Source organism: Cyprinodon variegatus, unplaced genomic scaffold, assembly GCF_000732505.1.
Source record: "Cyprinodon variegatus isolate N-32 unplaced genomic scaffold, C_variegatus-1.0 Scaffold480, whole genome shotgun sequence".
Taxonomy (NCBI): domain Eukaryota; kingdom Metazoa; phylum Chordata; class Actinopteri; order Cyprinodontiformes; family Cyprinodontidae; genus Cyprinodon; species Cyprinodon variegatus.
This window is the reverse complement of record NW_015150933.1, coordinates 322788-342476: the sequence shown is the minus strand read 5'-3', so window position 1 is coordinate 342476 and position 19689 is coordinate 322788. Positions and strand designations below refer to the sequence as shown.

At 37.3% G+C, this 19689-nt stretch overlaps 1 protein-coding gene across 1 annotated transcript in view; it reads left to right on the top strand.

The window, feature by feature from the left end:
- The window catches only part of plcb2 (phospholipase C beta 2), a 24473-nt gene extending 7074 nt beyond the window's left edge, over nt 1-17399 (top strand). Inside the window, exons 12-32 of the mRNA XM_015389959.1 lie at nt 501-583; nt 717-801; nt 1092-1302; nt 1394-1479; nt 1557-1653; nt 1747-1831; nt 1947-2071; nt 2316-2467; nt 4049-4213; nt 4287-4386; nt 4478-4582; nt 4966-5030; nt 5121-5211; nt 5293-5703; nt 5883-6066; nt 6429-6570; nt 10802-10866; nt 11294-11347; nt 11523-11580; nt 12964-13047; nt 16485-17399. Coding sequence (XP_015245445.1) covers nt 501-583; nt 717-801; nt 1092-1302; nt 1394-1479; nt 1557-1653; nt 1747-1831; nt 1947-2071; nt 2316-2467; nt 4049-4213; nt 4287-4386; nt 4478-4582; nt 4966-5030; nt 5121-5211; nt 5293-5703; nt 5883-6066; nt 6429-6570; nt 10802-10866; nt 11294-11347; nt 11523-11580; nt 12964-13047; nt 16485-16655 — 2619 coding nt within the window. The 3' untranslated portion in view covers nt 16656-17399. The remainder of the gene's footprint in view (nt 1-500; nt 584-716; nt 802-1091; nt 1303-1393; nt 1480-1556; nt 1654-1746; nt 1832-1946; nt 2072-2315; nt 2468-4048; nt 4214-4286; nt 4387-4477; nt 4583-4965; nt 5031-5120; nt 5212-5292; nt 5704-5882; nt 6067-6428; nt 6571-10801; nt 10867-11293; nt 11348-11522; nt 11581-12963; nt 13048-16484) is intronic.
- The last annotated feature ends 2290 nt before the right edge of the window (nt 17400-19689 follow it).

Genomic DNA, 19689 nt, shown 5'->3' with positions numbered 1-19689 from the left:
CCCCCCCAAAAAAACACAAAAAACCCCAACCAAATAAATACAAATGTGCTTATTATTTATTTATTTTGATTTGGTTGTCAATCAGCACAACCAAAGACAACCCTAATATCCAGAGCGGGACACAAAAATGTAAATGAAGCTGTCTTCTCACACTCCATACTTCCATTTATGGACAGCTGCAGCTACACAGTCTCAGGGGCATGAGTGCACCTTGGTTCAGTTTGTTTTAGAGTGAGAGGGGTGCTCAGCATTGAAACTGTTTGTGCATTCATTATAAATCATAAAATTTTCAAAGAGCAGTGAGACAGATTCAGGTGGTTTAGATTCTGCAGCTATTGATTGTTTCAATAATTGGTTGTTTCGAAATTTTTTGTTTAATCTAAAGAGAGTTGCTTTTAGTAAATTAGCATTTTAAAATAATAAAAAAAAAGTATGTGGTATTATACAATTCTTCTGCAGAAAAAACATACAAAATACTTTATCTGTGTGTCATTTAACAGGATGTGATCGAGGCCATCGCTGAGAGTGCATTCAAGACTTCAAAATTTCCCGTCATTCTCTCATTCGAGAACCATGTTGACTCGTAAGAACCTTTCTTAATAATAACATAATCTAAAAACATATTGACGCCATTTTAAAAAGGAATATCAATTGAAAATAATTACATTTTTTTTGCAGATCTAAGAAAATTAACAGATGTTTTGTTTTGTTTTCAGTGTGAAACAACAGGAGAAGATGGCTAACTACTGCAAAACCATATTTGGTGATGCTCTGCTGACAGAGCCCCTGGAAAAATACCCTGTAGGTTTATTCTTGTGACACAACTTTCTGCCAAATAGATAATTCAGATCTGTTTTTAAGAAATCGAAAGAAAAAAAAAATGTTTTTAAAATAATAAGAACCGAAACGCTCTTTTGTCATGGACTAAATCATCTATTAAGTTTGATAATGTTCAGTTGAATTAATTTCACTTTTCAAGAACCTTCTGTGCAATTATACATATGAATTTACAACCTGAAAAATTTTGAACTATCATAAAAAATATTTGATTGAATTTACTTTATTATTTTCTTCATAACTCTTGAACCAAGCTCAAGCCAGGGCAGCAGATCCCGAGTCCATCTGAACTTATGGGCAAAATCCTCATCAAGAACAAGAAGGGAAGCCATGAGAAGCCAGCCCAGACAAAGAAACCCAGTCCCGCCGTCACTGACCAGACTGCTGCAGCTGAACCTGCCCAAGAGCCAAATGCTTCTTCTCAGGATGGAAGTGACCCAGCAGCTCCCACCCAGGAAAACCAAGGTGCACTCAAAATATCTAGTGTGCAACATTAACGGTATGGTCTAGGCTCATATGTTTGCAATGTAATACCCTTATAATTATGTGTTGGAAGCTGAGGGAGAGGGAGCTCCAGAAGACAATGAGGAGCAAGAGGATACTGAAGAACAGGATGAGGAGAAAATGAAGACATCAGATGAGGTGAAATATGAAAGTTTCATATTTTTCCAGTAGGAAGTGAAAAAAAAACACTTAACTACCCGTTGACTCTCCAACAGGGCACGGCTGGACAAGAAGTGACTGCATATGAGGCAATGTCTTCCATAGTCAACTACATCCAACCCAACAAATTCATCTCTTTTGAAAATGCCAAAAGTATACCACTAGCTTATATAACACACATACCTTTAACAATTCTGTTAGAGTTAGAAATATTGTTTTTTATTTGTTTCTTGTTGTTATTTACAGAGAAAAACAAGAGCTATGTCATCTCATCCTTTGTGGAAACCAAAGGGGAGGCGATGATTGCCAAGACTGCTGTTGAATTTGTGGAGTATCCTTAAATCGAGTTACAGATGCTTCCATTGCATTTAAAAACAACAAACACAGAAAGTAATGAAAAAAGGATTTAATGCCTAAAATTATATTTCCGAAACCTTATTTCATAGATACAATAAGAGACAGATGAGCAGGATTTACCCCAAAGGAACACGAATGGATTCTTCCAACTACAGCCCCCAACCCTTTTGGAATGTCGGCTGCCAAATGGTGGCCCTCAACTACCAGACTATGGGTATGATACCACAACTACAAACAGAAGCCTCACATGTTATAAAAACAAACAAACAAACAAAAAAAACTAATACTTTTCTCTAGTTTGACAATTTTTTCCCCTTTAAAGTGCAACTTAATTTGTTCGCCACTAGAGGTCAGTGTTGTGTCTATTTGTGCTGCACTGACCTCAGCTGTCATCTGCATCCCTTTTGCCTGTGTTGCTTCAGAAGCTGTTAATGAGTCCTGTTTCTGTGTATTTTAAGATTTCCCCATGCAGCTGAACATGGCCTTGTTTGAATTCAACGGCAGAACAGGTTACCTCCTCAAACATGATGTGTTGCGCCGTAGCGATAAAAAGTTTGACCCTTTCTGTGACAGGATCGACACTGTAGTGGCAAGCACTTTGACCATAAAGGTATGCTTATCATTCTCTTTTTGCATTATCAAAAAAGCATTCTTCAAGCCAGCAGCTTAAAAAATAAAGACCACTGCACCTCTGCAATGCATGCACCTAAACAGGAATAGACTATTAATCAGATAAGTAGTTGAGATTTTCTATAGTCCCTTTGCTGAGCTGAAGAAAATTAGGTGAGACTATTTTAAAAAGGACAACTATGTATTGTGTTTGTGTTCCACAAATGTGGCATGGAATAAAAGATGAAATATTTGGCTCGCCTACAAAACACAATAGAAGCATCATACTGGTGGGGGAGGATGGGTATCTTTTCCTTAGCAGTGACAGGAGAGTTGGTCAGAGATGATAGGAAAATGGATTGAGGTAAATACAGGGCAATCATGAAAAAAAAGGGTTAACATTACAAACAATTAAATTAAAACCTTTAGAGACAACAGGCATAAGAAGCAGCCAGAGCTGCAGTAGAATTGTTTAGATTCAGGGTTTCCAAGTCCATTCTTTATGAGCTACTTCATGCAACTTTTAGATGCATTCCCTCTCTAACACATCTGAATTAAAGATTCTTTTGTTTCTTTGGGGCATCTTCCATTTGATTTAGGTTTGTTGGAGAAGAGATGCATCTAAAAGCATCAGCAGCTTTTGCAAACTGGATGTTGATACTTCTGGTTTATATAATATTTATGTGTTAAGACCCCATGAAAGTCAGTGACAGAACTTAAAAATTGTTTAGTCAGTCTCTTAGTACTCTAATCCAACAGTGTCAGAGCAAATTTACCAAGAATAATGATTAAACATGAAAATCTCTAAATTTGTAATGTTGACAGACGTACATTCATATAAATACTTAACCCATATTTTGAGATTTTTTTTTTATTTTACTAAATAACAAATTCCAATTCACTTGTTTACATATTTTTTTTAACCACAGACCAATTGAATAAACCATGTTGCATATTAATTAGTTTAATATATATATTTTTATTCTGTATTGGAAATAAATACACAGACAATTTCTTGTTTTAAATAAATAAGGTTTATTATTAAAAATCAATATGCAACATGTACGGTTTATTTAATAGGTTTCTGTTTAAATTCCCTAAAAAAAAAAAAAAGTGAATGGGAAATAGTTATGTAATAAAATGACATAAATCTTAAAATTGGGGTGAATATTTTTGAGAGTAGCATAAAAAAACATAAGTATTGAAGGAGCTTCCTACAAATGCATACCATAAATGTTTTGCTGAAACTTTGGAAAACCATCATCATCAAAATTTAAGGCCACATAGAAGTGCAGCAACACTTATAGTGTTGCATTAAAACTCTTTTGCATGCTTCAGTCTGAGAAATAATTAGCTTGGGTAATTCTGGGAAGTGCGATCATGTTTTGTTTGGATTCAGTGTATTATATCAGCCTTCTGCTGTGACTAAAACATGTTTCTTAGTATTTTATCAGACCCTGCATGAGCCACAACCTCAGCTCTATTTATAACCACTGTTTCATTAGTGTGGATGGTACATCATTCATCAATTCTGTGATTTGGTATTTGTGCTTTATTGAATCTTATTCATCTGCCCCACCAGATCTATTCAGGACAGTTTCTTTCCGAAAAGAGTGTGAGAACCGGGGTTGAGGTGGAGGTGATTGGACTACCAGGAGACCCCAAGAAGAAATATCGCACCAAGTGGTCCACCACGCCCAATGCCATTAACCCAGTGTGGAATGAGGAGCCTTTTGTCTTTGAGAAGGTGGGCAGTGCAGCACTAAATGGGTCCCAGTGAGCATCCCTGCTCTCATACTGAATATAGATGTTATTTATAGATCCTGCTTCCAGAAATGGCATCTTTAAGAATCGTTGTGCATGAAGAGAATGGGAAATTTGTGGGACACAGAATAATCCCCGTCGATGCCATCCAGTCAGGTCAGAGAGTCAGCAAAACACCCCAGGGCTGTTCAGCAGCACAAATGGAGATGCTATGTTGATAAGATCTGTTTTTATTTGTGCCCTTCAGGTTTTCATCACATCTGTCTACGCAGTGAGAGCAACATGCCTCTCACCCTGCCTGCTCTCTTTGTGTACATAGAGATCAAGGACTACATCCCTGCTGCCTTTGCAGGTGTGTTTTTTTTTCTTTTTCCACATTGGGAGGTTAAAGATTCAATGTGCCTGCAAATGACAAGAGGGAAGTAAAGATGCAAAAAAGGGAATATCATCAATCATTACATACAATGATATAATTCAACTCTTCCAAAAACATAGTTGATGATTATATTGCATGTATTATAAATTTAAAAAGTCTAAAAATTCTGTGTAAAATATGATTTTTATCAAATTTTCTGAAAAGCTGGAAGCCATAATTAAAAATATCATAAATTTATTAAATCTATAACCTTTAATTTATACATTGCAAAATGATCTTTGATAATGTTCATACTTACTGAGAAAAAGATGTATGTTTGTGAGGGTTTTCCTGATCAATGTGTTTGACTCCATCCTCAGATTTCACAGATGCTTTATTTAACCCAACAAAGGGCACAGAAAAGACCTCAAAGACCCCTAAAGAGGTAAAATGATGATTATAAAACCTTACAGCTGTTCCTGGAAGATGACAATCTTAGCTGGATTGTTCCTGTCCTGTTCTCTAACCCCTGCAGTCATCATCTGACTACGTCTCTCCCTATGAGTTGCCGCTTGTGGATCAACCCCCTGCAGGTAAAGCCAAGGAAACGGAGGCCTCTGCTGAAGGTAATAAACTAGGATTCTGATCTTTATGTCACTCTTCTATAGTGTATAACTGCCTGATTTATGGTGTCATTACTTTTCTAGAAAAGGCATCATTGGAACCTAAACCAAACACTGACACAAATGACAGCCCAACTGAGTCTCCCTCTCAAAACAGCTCAGAAGAAGCTAAAGAGCAGCCTGAGCAGTCTCAAACCCTTAATGCCACTCCTGCTAAAGATGCTGAACAAGATGCAGGAAATATTGAAACTCAACCTCCTCCTGAAAACACTCCATCTACCGAGGGAGTGGGCCTAGAATCAGAGAAAGCTCCTGAAGCCAAAGAGGATGCTAACCTTAAGTCAGACAACAAAGAGGCACCTGATGCATCTTCATCTGCTTCTGAGGAACAAGCTCCTGTAGAAGAAGCTTCTGTGTCTTCATCCATAGCAGCAAATGCATCATCAGAGTCGGTAGAAGCAAGTGACTCATCTCAGTTGCCAGCTAGTAGTGAAGGTAACAAATAAGTGCTTCATCTGCTTCATCTATTTTCCCTTCTATCACTGCAATGTTATTAAAGGTTGCATAGCCTAAAAAATTAAAATCAATTTTGAAAGTATTTACTTAATCAAACTTTATTATGCTCTGAAAGAGGGAGGATTCCTGCAGCATTTTCCTGTTTTATTTCACTGCAGAGCCTTGCACTGTGACTGTTGAGCAACTCACTCAGCACAAGAACTATCTGAAGGTCATCAAGCGCCAGGAGAAAGAGATGAAAGATGCTGAAAAGAAATATCAGAAAAAAGCTGAAGATCTGATTCAGAAATACTCTGACTCCTTCAAGGGCATCAAGAAGAAGCTTTCACTAAAGAAAAAAGAGTATGTGGATATTTTTTCACTGGTTTAAATCATTTTAAATCAACAAAAACAGGCTGTTTGGCTAAAAGAGGTTTTGATCATGTGGAAGTGTTCAGAGATTTTTCAGTTCACTGATTTGTGTTCCTGCAGAACCGTGCTGAATATTAAAGCGTGGCTGTTGTTTTGGTCAGGGTTATCAGCAAGATTATCTCTAGATGCATGTATAATATTTAGCAATCTACCAACTTCCCTAACCGAATATTAAGTGATGCATACATTTATCAAACGGGTTTTGCCTGCAGTTCTTTTTACATACTTATTGTGCACTTATTAACTATTTCTTTGCAAATGTGCTAGCTTTAAATATGCTATATGTCTACCAGGGGGGAGGGCAACACGTCTGACAATAATGTGAAGAAAGAGAGAGTCCAGGAGCAAAAGAACAAAATGCAGACTGAGTTGCAGGCTCTATGGACAGAACAGTTTGATCAAATGAAGAAGAAGAAAGAGCAGTTTGCTACTGAGGTAAGCCAAACCTAAATTATACAGTCCTCTGCAAAAGTTTTTTCCTACAATCATTTGAAAACTCTTACAGAGTACAAGCATAAACCTCCATGCATGATATCATTTGATGGAAAAAACAAAATCAATGTTTTATTTTGAGAAATAAAAAACAATAATTTTCTTAGATTTTTAATCAACTGAAAAGTGTGTTGTGGATATACGGTATGTCCCAACCGAGCTGTTGGTCACTGCAGCTCCTCCACAGTTGCCATAGGCCACTTGGTTGCTTCTCTAATTAGTATTCCCCCTAGAGAGGGCCATCTTGGTGGGTTACTGTTAATCTTCTATCCATTCGTATAATGCCTTTAAAAGATTTTCAAATCATGGGATAGCACTTTATAATCTAACTCCATATTATATTTCCACACAACTATATCCCTGATCTATGTGGTGCACGGGTATTGGAGTACAGGGATGCTACTCAGTGATGATGTTGGTAGCACTGCTGCCTTGCAGCAAGAAGATGCTGGGTTTGATTCTGCATGGAGTTTGCATGTTCTTCGGGTACTCTGGCTTCCTCCCATAGTCCAAAAACATGATAGTTAGGTTAATTGGCTTCTCTAAATTCACCTTAGGTCTGAGTGTGTGCATGAATGGTTGCTTTTCCTGTTTGTCTCTTTGTTGCCCTGCAATGGACTGACAACCTGTCCAGGGTGTACCCTGCCTCTCGCCCATAGACAGCCGGAGATAGGCACCAGCATCCCTTCCGCTTGGGATAAGCGTGACAGAAAACGGATGGATGGATGGATGGATGGATGGATGGATGGATGGATGGATGGATGGATGGATGGATGGATGGATGGATGGATGGATGGATGGATGGATGGATGGCTTAAAGCTCAGTGCCTGTTTTCCACAGTTCTATTACAGAGAAAAATGCTTAAAATTGTGCAATCTTTTTCTTAATTTTTCTTAATTTGCAAAAAGCATCACTTTTAGTTGACCTGTCACACAAAAATCATATTAAAACATTTATCATCTTGATGCAGCGTCAATTAGCAAGCTCAATTTTTTAAAGTTATTTCTTTGGGTGTTTTATCTGAACACTGGCCCACTTTCTGCTTCCACAAAGGGATGCACGGGCAGCAGGGGGATCTCTGCAGACCTCATGCAAGACTGACAGCAAGCTTTTATTTATATTGACTCAGAGCAGCAATGTGAGTGCTTTTAAGGTGATTCACTCTGCACTAAATTGAACACTTTGAGATAGTGGCTTAAAAAAAGCACATTTTAGCAAGATATTTTGCACCTGGGTTTCAGAAGTACTAAAGAAGCAAAAACTGTGCCCTTAGTTGAGTTCCCAATTTGAAAAATCCCTTTGCATGTGGTAAATGTTTATATTTGCATATTCTCTAAACATGAATTTGCGCAGTTTAGTCATTAGAATGTGATCTGCATACTAATGAAGGCAAACACACAAAAAAGGTTTGCACATGCTGTCTGGTTATTTACAAATGCAAATCACATTGTACCTTCTTAGAAGATCTTGCACCTGTTTTAAGACATGCAAACCTTCTGAAGACCAGGCCCTAAATGTTTCCTGTTAAAATTACTCATATTTGGTTAATTTCATGTTTTTATTCTAAGATCTGACCCACATGCAGAAAACCAAACAGAGAGACCAAGGGAAGGTTTAACAGATTTATTGACAACTGGTAGAGGTGGGTCCAGTGCTGCTCTGAACACTGGCGAACCGGGACTGAAAAGTGAAGGGGAAGTTCCTGTGGTTAGTTCAGGTTCAGTGGGAAATTTGAGCTTTGATTTGCAAAAGGGAATAAAGGCAACAGGACTCACGTTTCTTGTAAAGGTGTCTTTCTCTGAATCCAGTCGGTGTGGTTCCAGTAATTGACTTGCTCGTTGGAGGGTGGACAGGGTTTACCCAGGTTAGGGTGTTTCCTTGAGGAACGGAGGAGCTGACTGCCACTTAGATTTCCAATGGTACTTCAACGGTTACTTGTGGAGGTGAATCCCTTGCTCAGTGTGAAACTCAAACAATTCCTTGGGGAAAGGTTGGTCCAAACCTCCAGTTTGAATCCCCAGCGCAGTTTGAAGCTCAGATGATCCTTCCAGGAAGAGAAGGTCCAAAACATCCAGTTTACAGGATGACTTCCAAAAACTGGCAAACACTCTAGCCTTGAGGAAGTGGCAGTCAGCAGCTTAAGAGTCCTCAGGTAATGAGGCAACCATCTGCAGGTGTGTGAGAGGGCCAACGAGAACCAGGCGTCACCTGGTGGTGGAGGGAGAACACTTAAAACCAGAATCACAGAAACTTTTTTAAAAGAATATTTTTGTTTTTTTTCCAAAATAAGCATGTTTTATGCTTGCTCTATGACCTATTAAAAAAAAAACTGCACCTGACTTTATTGCCCATCCCCTAATAACCATTTTTGTATTATCAAGATGTCTTACAAAATCATCTCAGTCAAAATAATTCTGGTTGAAGGAATGGAACATTCTTGCAAGCAGCACTGGACCCTTCTCTACCAGTTCTCAACAAACCTGTTAAACCTTCCCTTGGTCTCTTGTGTAAGGGAAGACAAAGGGCCCGAATCTTCAAAATATTCAAATACGGAGTGCTAAATTGAAATTTAACACTCCGTATACTCCGTCGTGAGGGATGCTGGTGCCTATCTCCAGCTTTCTATGTCTACACCTTAGACAGGTCACCAGTCTATTGCAGCGCAACAAAGAGACAAACAGGACAAACAACCATTCACGCACACACTCACACCTAAGGAGAATTTAGAGAAACCAATTAACCCAACAGTCATGTTTTTGGACTGTGGGAGGAAGCTGGAGTGCCCATAAAGAGGCCATGCATGCATGAGGAGAACATGCCAAATCCATCCAAACTCCAGAAAGAAGAACTGCATCCAGGAATCGAACCCAGAATCTTCTTGCTGCAAGGCAGCAGTGCTACCTACTGCTTCCTGTGTAGTCCTTTACACATGATAGTATTTATGAAAAATTATTTATAATTTATGCACTTCACATGTAAATATCTCAAAGTATACAAAAAAGTAAAAGAGGGGTAATAATATATACAACATATACATTATATGTCATATAAAGTGTAATCATTTAATACAGCATCCCAATTTTAAAATCAATTCTATCAAATACTGAGCGCTGTTCCTTTATGGTGGGGTCACCACTGCGAGTCAATTAGACCTGTTGACAAACTTGGCAAAGTTTTTAACGTCCTGATTTGAAATTTAAAAAATCTGATTTTAATCTGATCGAATCTTAGAAACTGGTTATGGGTCTTTTTTCACATTCCCCCTCGACATGTAACCTTGGACAGTAAAAACAATCTCTCTACAGTTGCTCTTCAATCGCCCACAGTAGGGTTTTTACACAAAATATCACAACGATCATATAATGAATAACTTTTTTTGCTAATTAACTTTTGAATAGTTATGTATATTTATATATATATAATAAAGCCATATTATGCTTTTGAATAAAATATGGTCTAACCTGAGAACAAATAATCCACAATTCCTTACTTTCTTTAATCAGTTTCAAATACTGATAAGCCTAAAAGCAAATAACAGCTAATTAGTAGAGTAATTACCTTTTAAACAAATATCAATTCCATTTATTAGTGATATTTTATACTTTTTCCAGTTTTCTTAACTGTATCCAAATTGGACTCAGTCGAATATTCTTATATTTTAAGCTTTGAGCTTCTTTATTCCTTCCTGAAATCATGGAGTGGTTCTGTAGCCATGATAATAAGTGGGTTATTTTTGCTCTGTTAGATTTTCACAGTACAGTTGGACCTATTATTCTGTTCTTCTATTATTATAAGAAGGACTTTAAAATTAGAATCTGAAAGAGAAAATCTGAATGCGTTTCTAATATAGCCTTTTAATATCTAGCAACCGCTCAGTCATCTCTTGGCTGTCTTTATTTAACTCAGAGTGAATTCACCTTTCTCCTGTAGCAGCTAATTTTATTTCTCTTTGTTGTGTGTGGGTTTTTTTATCATTACAAAAGGCGTTAAGAGACTAAGAGGTTTTTCTCAATTAATACATTTAAATGGTACAGCGGCTCTGTTAGGTGATATTATAACTCTGGTCACACTAATCCCTTGCAAATAAACAACTGAAACATTAGAGCTGCTTATGTCTCATATGGGTCTTTATACTGACTGTGATTGTGCACTTTCTTTGTTCTGTTGTGACAGAGACTTGCTAAACTATTGGAGACGGCCATGGAGAGACACACCATTGAGCTGAAGACCCTGGAGAGGTAGGAGCACACATGCAAACCAATGGAGACACAATGCACACATCAAAAAAGCTTTGCTGATTCCCTCTAATCTGTATCCTGAGGTTTCAGTGGGACTCTGACTGTGTCCTGTGTGAGTCATCTGAGGTGAAAATCTTGACATTTGGCAAAGAGAATATATCAAATGCTGAATGAATCACCTCAGGAGGCTGGTTTTCCTATGTCCTTGGCTGGCTTATGGTGTTAGGTGTGTGTTGTCCAAAGTCCCCAGTGGGCAGATGGTTCGTTGAGGACAGTTATTACCAAACAGGTGTTTAAACAGTGTGGAAGTAGAAAGCAGCTCTGATAAGATCATACCCTGCAACTCTTCATTTAAATATATTTGTTTTTTTTTTTAGAAACTTGCTATTTTACATCACTAACCATCTTCTTTTCATTTTCATCATAGTGAAACCAAAGAAAAGAAGAAAGCACTAAAATGTTCCTCCACAGACAAGTCAAAGTAAGTTCATTTCTGAATTAGATTTTGTTTTTTCTCAGTTTTTTTCATTTTGTAATGTGAAACTAAAATAAGTAGAATTTATCTAAAAATAATATTAGCTCTAAAAACATCCTTAAATAAAAAGATAATTAATTTTCAATATACATGTGATATTATTTAAACTATTTTTATTCAGGCTGAAAAGGGCCATGAGCACAGAGATGCTGGATGAGACGAGTCAGACGGATGCTGATGTAAGTCAACACCAATAGTTTTACTATAAGTACACTTGAACATATAGTTGTCTCCCACTTTATTATGTAGACTTTACTTTACAAGCAAATAATTTAACTAATTCGCTGTGCTATATATTTAACAGTATTTTCAAAGGATTCCTCTGAGATTTTGATCCATGTTGACAGGATAGTATCATGTAATTCCTGTAGGTCGTCTTGATGGCATATAAGTGATGCAAAACTGCCATTCCACCAAATTACTAAAGATGCATCATTGTATTTGAGATCGGGTGACTGGGGAGGCCATTGGGCAACAGCAAACTCATTGGCATGTAAAAGAAAACAGTTTGAAGTAATTTAAAACAGTTTAATCTCCGAGTTCTGGTCAAAGATGTTCAGAAACAGATGTCAGATGATTCAGGTAGGAAAAAAAATTGCCTCACCATGGCTGTCTTTCTTTCTAATTTGCCAACCTTGGGTAAGGTTGGATCACTCTAAGCCCAAATAAGGTCCAGAAAATAAAAAGAAAATGGCTTTTCCATGTTCATCTTGTTGAACCAATTTTTATTTTCAACATTGTGACCATGAATTGCCAGTAAATTTGAAAAAAAATTGTAAGAATTGTTACCCTAGGCATGTTACAGCAAACTTGTTTACATTTTGTATGCCCACATGTTGCTTCCACAAACACAGACACCGACATTGTTTAACTGTAAGTACTCCCACACCTGAAATAATCAGTGTGGATCTCAACCCACAGTAAGTCCTCATTGTCTAACACCAACAGTCTCTTTTCACCTTTTGAATACTGTGCAGCAGACCCTAACCGTGGGACAAGCTTAGCCATTACTCATAAGCTTCTCACAGGGAACGAGGAAATGCATGTGTGGTCGGTGACTCACTCAGCTCTGCTTTTGTTCCTCTGTCAGCTCATCAGGATTCAGATCTGATATACATGAGTTAATGAGCAGCTACTTTAACTGGGCGCTGCAACTCAATCTGATATCCCGCCCCCCCCCCAAAAAAACTCTATCCCAATTCCACACATTTATTTGATCTGCATTGCAGAACTTATCAACTTAATCAGCATTATACATTAATTACCACAAATACTTACATCACAAACGCTTGTTTAATCAGCAGTGGCACAGTATTGAGTGTTGGGGCTGAGTAGTCTTAGTGAGCCGAACTGGTGACTTAACTGTATTGATCCTCTCTCAGGTTGCACTCCACAGGGATACGTACGTAAACTCGCCGGGGAAACATGAGTAGATAAACTACTTACAGACAAAACAGCTATCTGTATATTCCTCTCCCTACATGCACAAACAGACAAATGGGTTCATAGGAGCCGAAAACCGCAAATCAATGTAAGATGTTTTGAATTTTCCTCTGTTACAGTCCGCAGAGTACAGTCCACAACAAGAGGCACTGATGAAGAAACAGGCTGCTACCCTGGAGGAAGTCAAGGGAATGACTAATCAGGTAAACACTCTGACATCAAGGGGCTCGTTTTTGGTTGCTAACATGATTTTTGATAGAAACCTGAAACTGAAATAGGGATGATAGCTTCCTTTGAGAAAAGTATTAATGCCTCATTAGCTGTTTTTTTTCTTGATATTTTGTCAAACTGCATACATAGACTTCTATTCTGTTGAGATTTTATGTAATAGACTAATATGTATAATATGAATCTGAAGGAACAAATAAAAAAGAAATAATGAAAAGAAGGAACCGAAAAACAAAATTGTATTTCTACCCATTCTCACCTGCAAAAATGTCCAGATTCAGTTGGATTGGAAAGATGGTGTCAGTGGACTGGACATTAATTTAGACTCTAGGTAGAGATTCTTAGTTGCTTAAGGTCCAGCAAAACACGGTGTTGTATGTATATGGATTTATTCTAATCCATTGTTGCTCTGACTGGAAGCTTTGTTTTCTTCATCTGTCTTAAAGGCAGTTCAAAATAAACTATGGACATTTGTATGTTTTCATGTATTTGATGAAATAATGCCTTTAGCACAACAGAGTATTATTATTATTTTTTATGAAATATTAATTATTTTCTTCCAGTATGGAAGAAGAACACTTTCCTTCAAAGCCAAGCCAGCTCTTCCTATCTGAGTGGTGCCCATTTCATATTACTTTATCACATTAAATCTAAAGGCAAAATAAAGTCTGAGACCTTTCATGGTTAAAAGAAAAATAATTTTCATGAATTAGACATTGGCTTAAAAAAAAGGACCTGCTCAGATTAGCTGCTAAAAGATGGACTTCATCTCAACATTGAGCCCTGCCTAAAATCTTCCCAGATCAGATATTTATCATGATCTTATAGATATGCATTAGGTTGTATTGGTCTATAAAAATAAAAAGACTGTTGTGACAAATGTTAAAACATTTATATTACAATTTCTGGTATAAATATGTATCCTTATTGAACCTAAGTAGATGCACAAATACTGCTATAAACAATCTCTATTTTGTGCATCTATGTAATGCGTAAGTGTGACACATCCAGTGAAGGTGATGGAACAGAAACAGCAGAACAAGCTCCCACAGCTGTAAATGATGTCAAACCTCTTTCTGTGCAACGCTTGCCTTTAAATCGCAGAAAACTTGGCACCCAATGTTGAGAAAAGAGCTGCGAGATCATTAAGAGATTGACGTGTAAAGGCCAGATGGTTGGTGGGTCTTAACAATAGTATTAGCCTACAAATCCAGTTTCTGATGTGCGAAGCAGTGGGTGGACGTGCAAGTGCAAATAAATAGAGAAATAAGGACCAATTCAGCAATTACATAGTCTTGCATTACAACCAGATTATTTATTTTATTGGCATGCAATGTTCATATTTATTAACATCGATCGTCAGTTGGATAAGTAGGAAGAATACTCAGAAAAAATCCCCAAAATATTCTGTAAAATGTAACAAAACATAAAGTTTCTTGTGTGAAGAAAATCACACCTGTCCGACATTTATTTGTTTCTAGAATACATGGCTATATCAAATTGGAGGCAGATAGACCATTGTTACTTAAGATTTTGAAAGAGATTTGGTGTGTTTCCAGGTATTTTGTTCACTGTTCTTGTTGAAGTAACGTGAACAGAGAGTGAGCAGCATGAGGCCCTAAGAAAGAAGAATGTTGCAACTCATAAGTCTGGTGAGGGATGTAAATAAGTTATCGGAGAATGTGGCCTTCTCCTGTATAAATTGAAAAGCATGGCTTGCCAGTTCACAAGTTTATTCAAAGCATATGGAAGTTTGCTAAAAAAAAAAAAGTCTTCAAGGACCTTAAAATGTTATCAGAGAAGCCAAAACAGGCTTTTGTTGGTGTTGATATGAAAGTCAATTCCGTTAAAGAAGCATTATGGAGTTTTCTAACAATACTGCCACCTGTGGCCAAAACACAGAGCTGAAGCAGTGTTCTGCTCTAACCTTGTCTCAAACTCGGCAAGGTTATCTTTTTTACTTTTTTTCATTCACCTTACCTGGAGTTGTCATTGGTGTCTGAGTTGAGCTGGTTGCTTCTGAGTATCCACAAAACCCATGTTGAATATAACACTTTAATTGTTTGCTAGTTCTGACCCATTCAACATGGACATGCTTAACATCACAACCACCAAACAGCGCAAAGGCCAGATCTTCTGCTGTTATGTCGTCTGTATAGATAATTTTCACAGCTCAGAACAGAGGACCCAGAATTAGAAACAGACAGGCGTACCTCTCAGAAGTGTTTATAAAGAGACCTCGGATCTGCAATTGAGCAGCTAGGGCATCTAATACTGGAATCTCTGCAGAAAGGAAAACTCTGTTTAGTGACCATGTAAATCTGATGGAGGATGATCATGAATGCGGGAGTAACTAACCTGGTCTTAGAGTTGAGTCCGTGCCCAGAGGAAGGAGTGGCATCTAGTAGAATGGCTGCCAACAACACGCGGCAAATGCCGTCTAGAGAGTTTCAGGAGCCAAAGCCTTAAAAATTGCAGAACTGGATGACGAGCAGATGCAAGCAGATGAAGAAAGGCAGGACTTTCAGAAAGACAAATCCAAAGCTAGTGTTGAAGAGGTTCACAAGAGTCCAGGCCAGAAGATCAGAGATTCGAATGTACTGACGGGAAATCCAGGTCAAAGTCAGGAGGCAGATCCTGGTTAAGTCCGCAGGCAGTTCCGGCAGGATTCCGAAGATAGCTCAGGCAAATGGATCAGAACAGGTACAGGCAGGCTCAAAGGCAAAATGGGTCAGGATCAGGCAATCAGAACAAAAACAGGCACGCCAGAGAACTCTCATCAAGGGCTAGAATACTGGCACTGATGACTGGAAGCAGGCAGGTTAAATAGAGTACAGGTGGATAAGATGAACTGAAACTGGGTGGAGCTAGGCAGGTGAATGGAATGAACCATTAAGCCATCCATCAGTGCCAAGATCATGACAATAATCTAGTTTTTCAAGACACCACATTATCAGAACATCATACTAACTGTGAAATACTGAGTTGATATGTCTTGGTTTAAGACCACCATTTATTTATAGAGAAGATGATTGTTTCTGATGGAAATAGAGGTAGAACACAGCCCGTCACCAAAGATCTTCTGGTTTGAAAAGGGGTCTGATTTTAAAAAGTCCATTTTGGCCATGACTCTTCTTACACTAACTTCATCTGCCAGACTTATGACAAATTAGTCTGGATTTACTCTGACTGAAGACCCCAAAATATTTTTCTAATGCGGATAAGATAGTTCCAGCCTAGAGAGTATTGACAAAACCTCAGCTTAAATCTGCTGAACTATCCTTTAAATCCAGCTCTGAAGTAAGATGTATTGTGTGTCACAACAAATACAATCAAAGGAAATACAAAACGATTTTGACATTGGGATGGTAGAATCATTTTGAAAATTAACATTTCCTTTCTGTGCTTGCAGCTAATCCAGGAGGCGCTAAAAGAGCACGCTCAGAAAATGAGGTCTCTCCCAGAAGAAGTGAGGAATGCTGTTAATGTGTGCGTGGGGGCGCACTTCCCAGAACATGTTGATGAAACTGGGGACAAAAAGCCTGCTTGTGAGAGCTTCTATGGAAATGTCTTTGTGGGTTAGATGTACTTTGTGATCCTTTGTCTCTTCGCTTCATGCCTCTTATATTAATGCTTCCATTTTGTTATATAACCTTAAACTGGAACATTGCTTTAAAGTAGACAAGGATTGCTAGCAGAGCTCAGAGTGAATTTTAGAAATCAGATGTGCTATTCATAGCAGGAGTGTCCTTTAGGAAGTAAAAGCCATTAATGTTATCCACTTGAATGTACTCTATCCCAAAGCAAGATGGTTTTAACATTTTTTTCTGACATTAAGAATTACTTCTTTCTGCACTCCTAGGTTAAAAACTAGAAATACATTTTCATCATAAGGTTATTTTTAGTATAAATCTAAAAGTCTGTTTTTCCCGTATCTTTACAATTGTGTATTTTGATAGAGCTTTCGGATTAGTCATTCGAAACTGATTAATAAAATAGAATTTAATTTTGAATGAACACATTTTAATCTTTATTTCTCCATCTCACAATAGCTTTTGTTTTTATTTGACTTATTATTGGATTTAAGTGTTTAAAGGACTTGTAATATCAAATACTTGGCATGACCTTTAAAGTAAAACCTTAATTGATTGGCTAAATATATTTCCTCTTTGAAAACCCAATGTTGTAATTTCCTTTGTTTTCATAGAACTGTGGCAGCATGAGCTACCTTTTGTGGAATGTAATAAAGTTCAATTCATTCTTCCCTTTAATAGTAACATTTGCAAAAGCAGCATTAAATAAAATGAAACTTTAAAATGAAACTTTGAAATGTTTATGTACCGTAATTAATTATTATCTATAAGAAATCTTTTCTGTAGTTAATAAACTCAAATCAACTCTTCATGCATTTTTTTGTTTTTTTATTCACAGATCAAAATGAATCAAAGACATAAATCACAATGAGTTAAAATCAAGAATTATCCTGGAAAATTATGAACATCACTGAGCATTAAGCTGTCTGTTCCCCATATTCTGTCTGTTTCTTTAATGCTCATCAAGCAATTTAATCAGTCAGAGTCTCGTATGGTCTCCTCCACAGCCCCTCTGGTCTCCATACTCTCTGGTGAAAATAAGATCCTGAATCCATGTGGTCCTCATGGTGTGTTCATGAGAGTGCAATTACTGTTCTTATCAGGATCAACGCTGTCTTTACTGAATAATTCATAATTTACACAAACTTAAGTGTAGTCAAAACCAGATATTCTTATCAAAGTTACTTTTATTTTAGCTTTAAAGTTGGCATTACAATCATTACATTTAAATTATCTGTTGTTTTAATGGTAATTCAGCCTATTGTTTCAGGTTTCAATCGTAAAACATCAAACATGTCTTACCTTTCAATGCCTGGCAGTTGAAAGTTTTCTGTAATAGAAAGTTATCTGTAGTAGAATATCCTTCTGTATGTCCTACATTTGTTTTAGCTCTCCATAGAAGTTCAAATCACTCCAACTAATATTGATTAGTCTCATTTAATGAAGCACTAAAGAAACCTATGGATATTTAGAAAACATTTCTACAATTTAAGATTGAATTAATAGATTATCTAAAGAACATTTTAAAACAATTTTTATTCTCATCACAGCAAATTACGCTTAGTTTCTTCTAAAGTTATAACCGCATTTTCCAGTATACTCTTATACACTCCCCATTGAAAATCAAAAAGAGTTATTTAATTTCTAAGCAAAAACAGCTTGGCGCTGAGTCCCCTTCAAAAATTTCCTCGTCAGGCTTTGAATGTCAGTGCATAAAAAAACTCCCATGTGGAGCTTTGCATGTCCTACGTGTCTGAAACCGTGCGTATCTTTGTAAGTGAATGTATGTGTCTGCTGAGTCCCTGTGGGTGTATTTATGTGTGTGAATCTATGTGAGTGGATCTATATATGGGAAACTGGCCAGGACCCATCCTATGACTGGTCTTGGAAGAGAAAGTGTCTCTTAGAGCATTGATCCGCTCCAATTTGCAAAACAGTTCAAAGTTAGGACAAGATCAGGTTGAAGTTGAAGTGCCATAAGCACATGTAACTCACTAAGTTGTCATCAGTATTGCTTATATTGCAAGATGTCATCCTTCCTTTCAAACATTCGACCAAAAGTTGTTCTCAAATCTCTAAATACCAGTTTGCTGTTGCTACTTTATTATTTCTGACCTTAGAGGTTTTAGATGATTGCCCGTCACCTGCAGTTTCAGGTTATCCCCATTTAATGTTAGACTAATTAAAACTGACCAGACCATTTATTAAAAAAAAACAGTCTAGTTTATAATATAGTAAAACATTTCAAATGGACTACCCCACCCTCTGATGATATGAATAGTATTTAGTAAAATGCTCTAAATTGTTCTAAAATAATTCCCATCTTTCGCCTCTATGTTGATGTCATCATTGCTGATATATTCAAAGTTACCAAACCTAGATACTGGAGTGTTGTTCAGAAAGTTATTATGTCTATTTGTTGTTCCCTGTAAATGATAAACATCATTCATGGATTTACAAGAATCCATCTGTTTTTGGTAAGTCGCTAATTTCATCGTGTATAAGAAATCTGGTGTGTCAGTTAACTTATCTTTCGCATACGGGTTCTGTCCAACAATGGATGACCTTCCATCACCCCATCATTGCCAAAGCCCCTTTCTGTGCCTCCCCATATTGTAAGAAAAAGGACATCAGGTTATCCTCCTTAATGTCTGCATATCAGCAGCTGCACCCCATCCCTCCTTATGAAGTTCAGGTGTATAATTGGTCTCTGTCCCTGCTGTAGTGTAATCCTTCCTGTGGCTCAAGAAAGAAAGTGTCCAATGTCTCTCCAAAAAGGTCCATTGTTTATTTTCACATATTTTCCATCTTTAGTGTAATTTACTTCTTCAAATAATTTTAACAATATTATGATATATGTCTTTCTTAAAGCCTAAGATGTTAATAAACAAACAAAGAAGACAAACATGTAAGACAACAAACGTTTTCACTCAGATCCGTCCAAAAGGTAGGAACCGGATTTGGCTCTCAAAGGGTGCTCAGTTTCACTCCAAAGAAATCCATGATCTTCACACCCATATAATC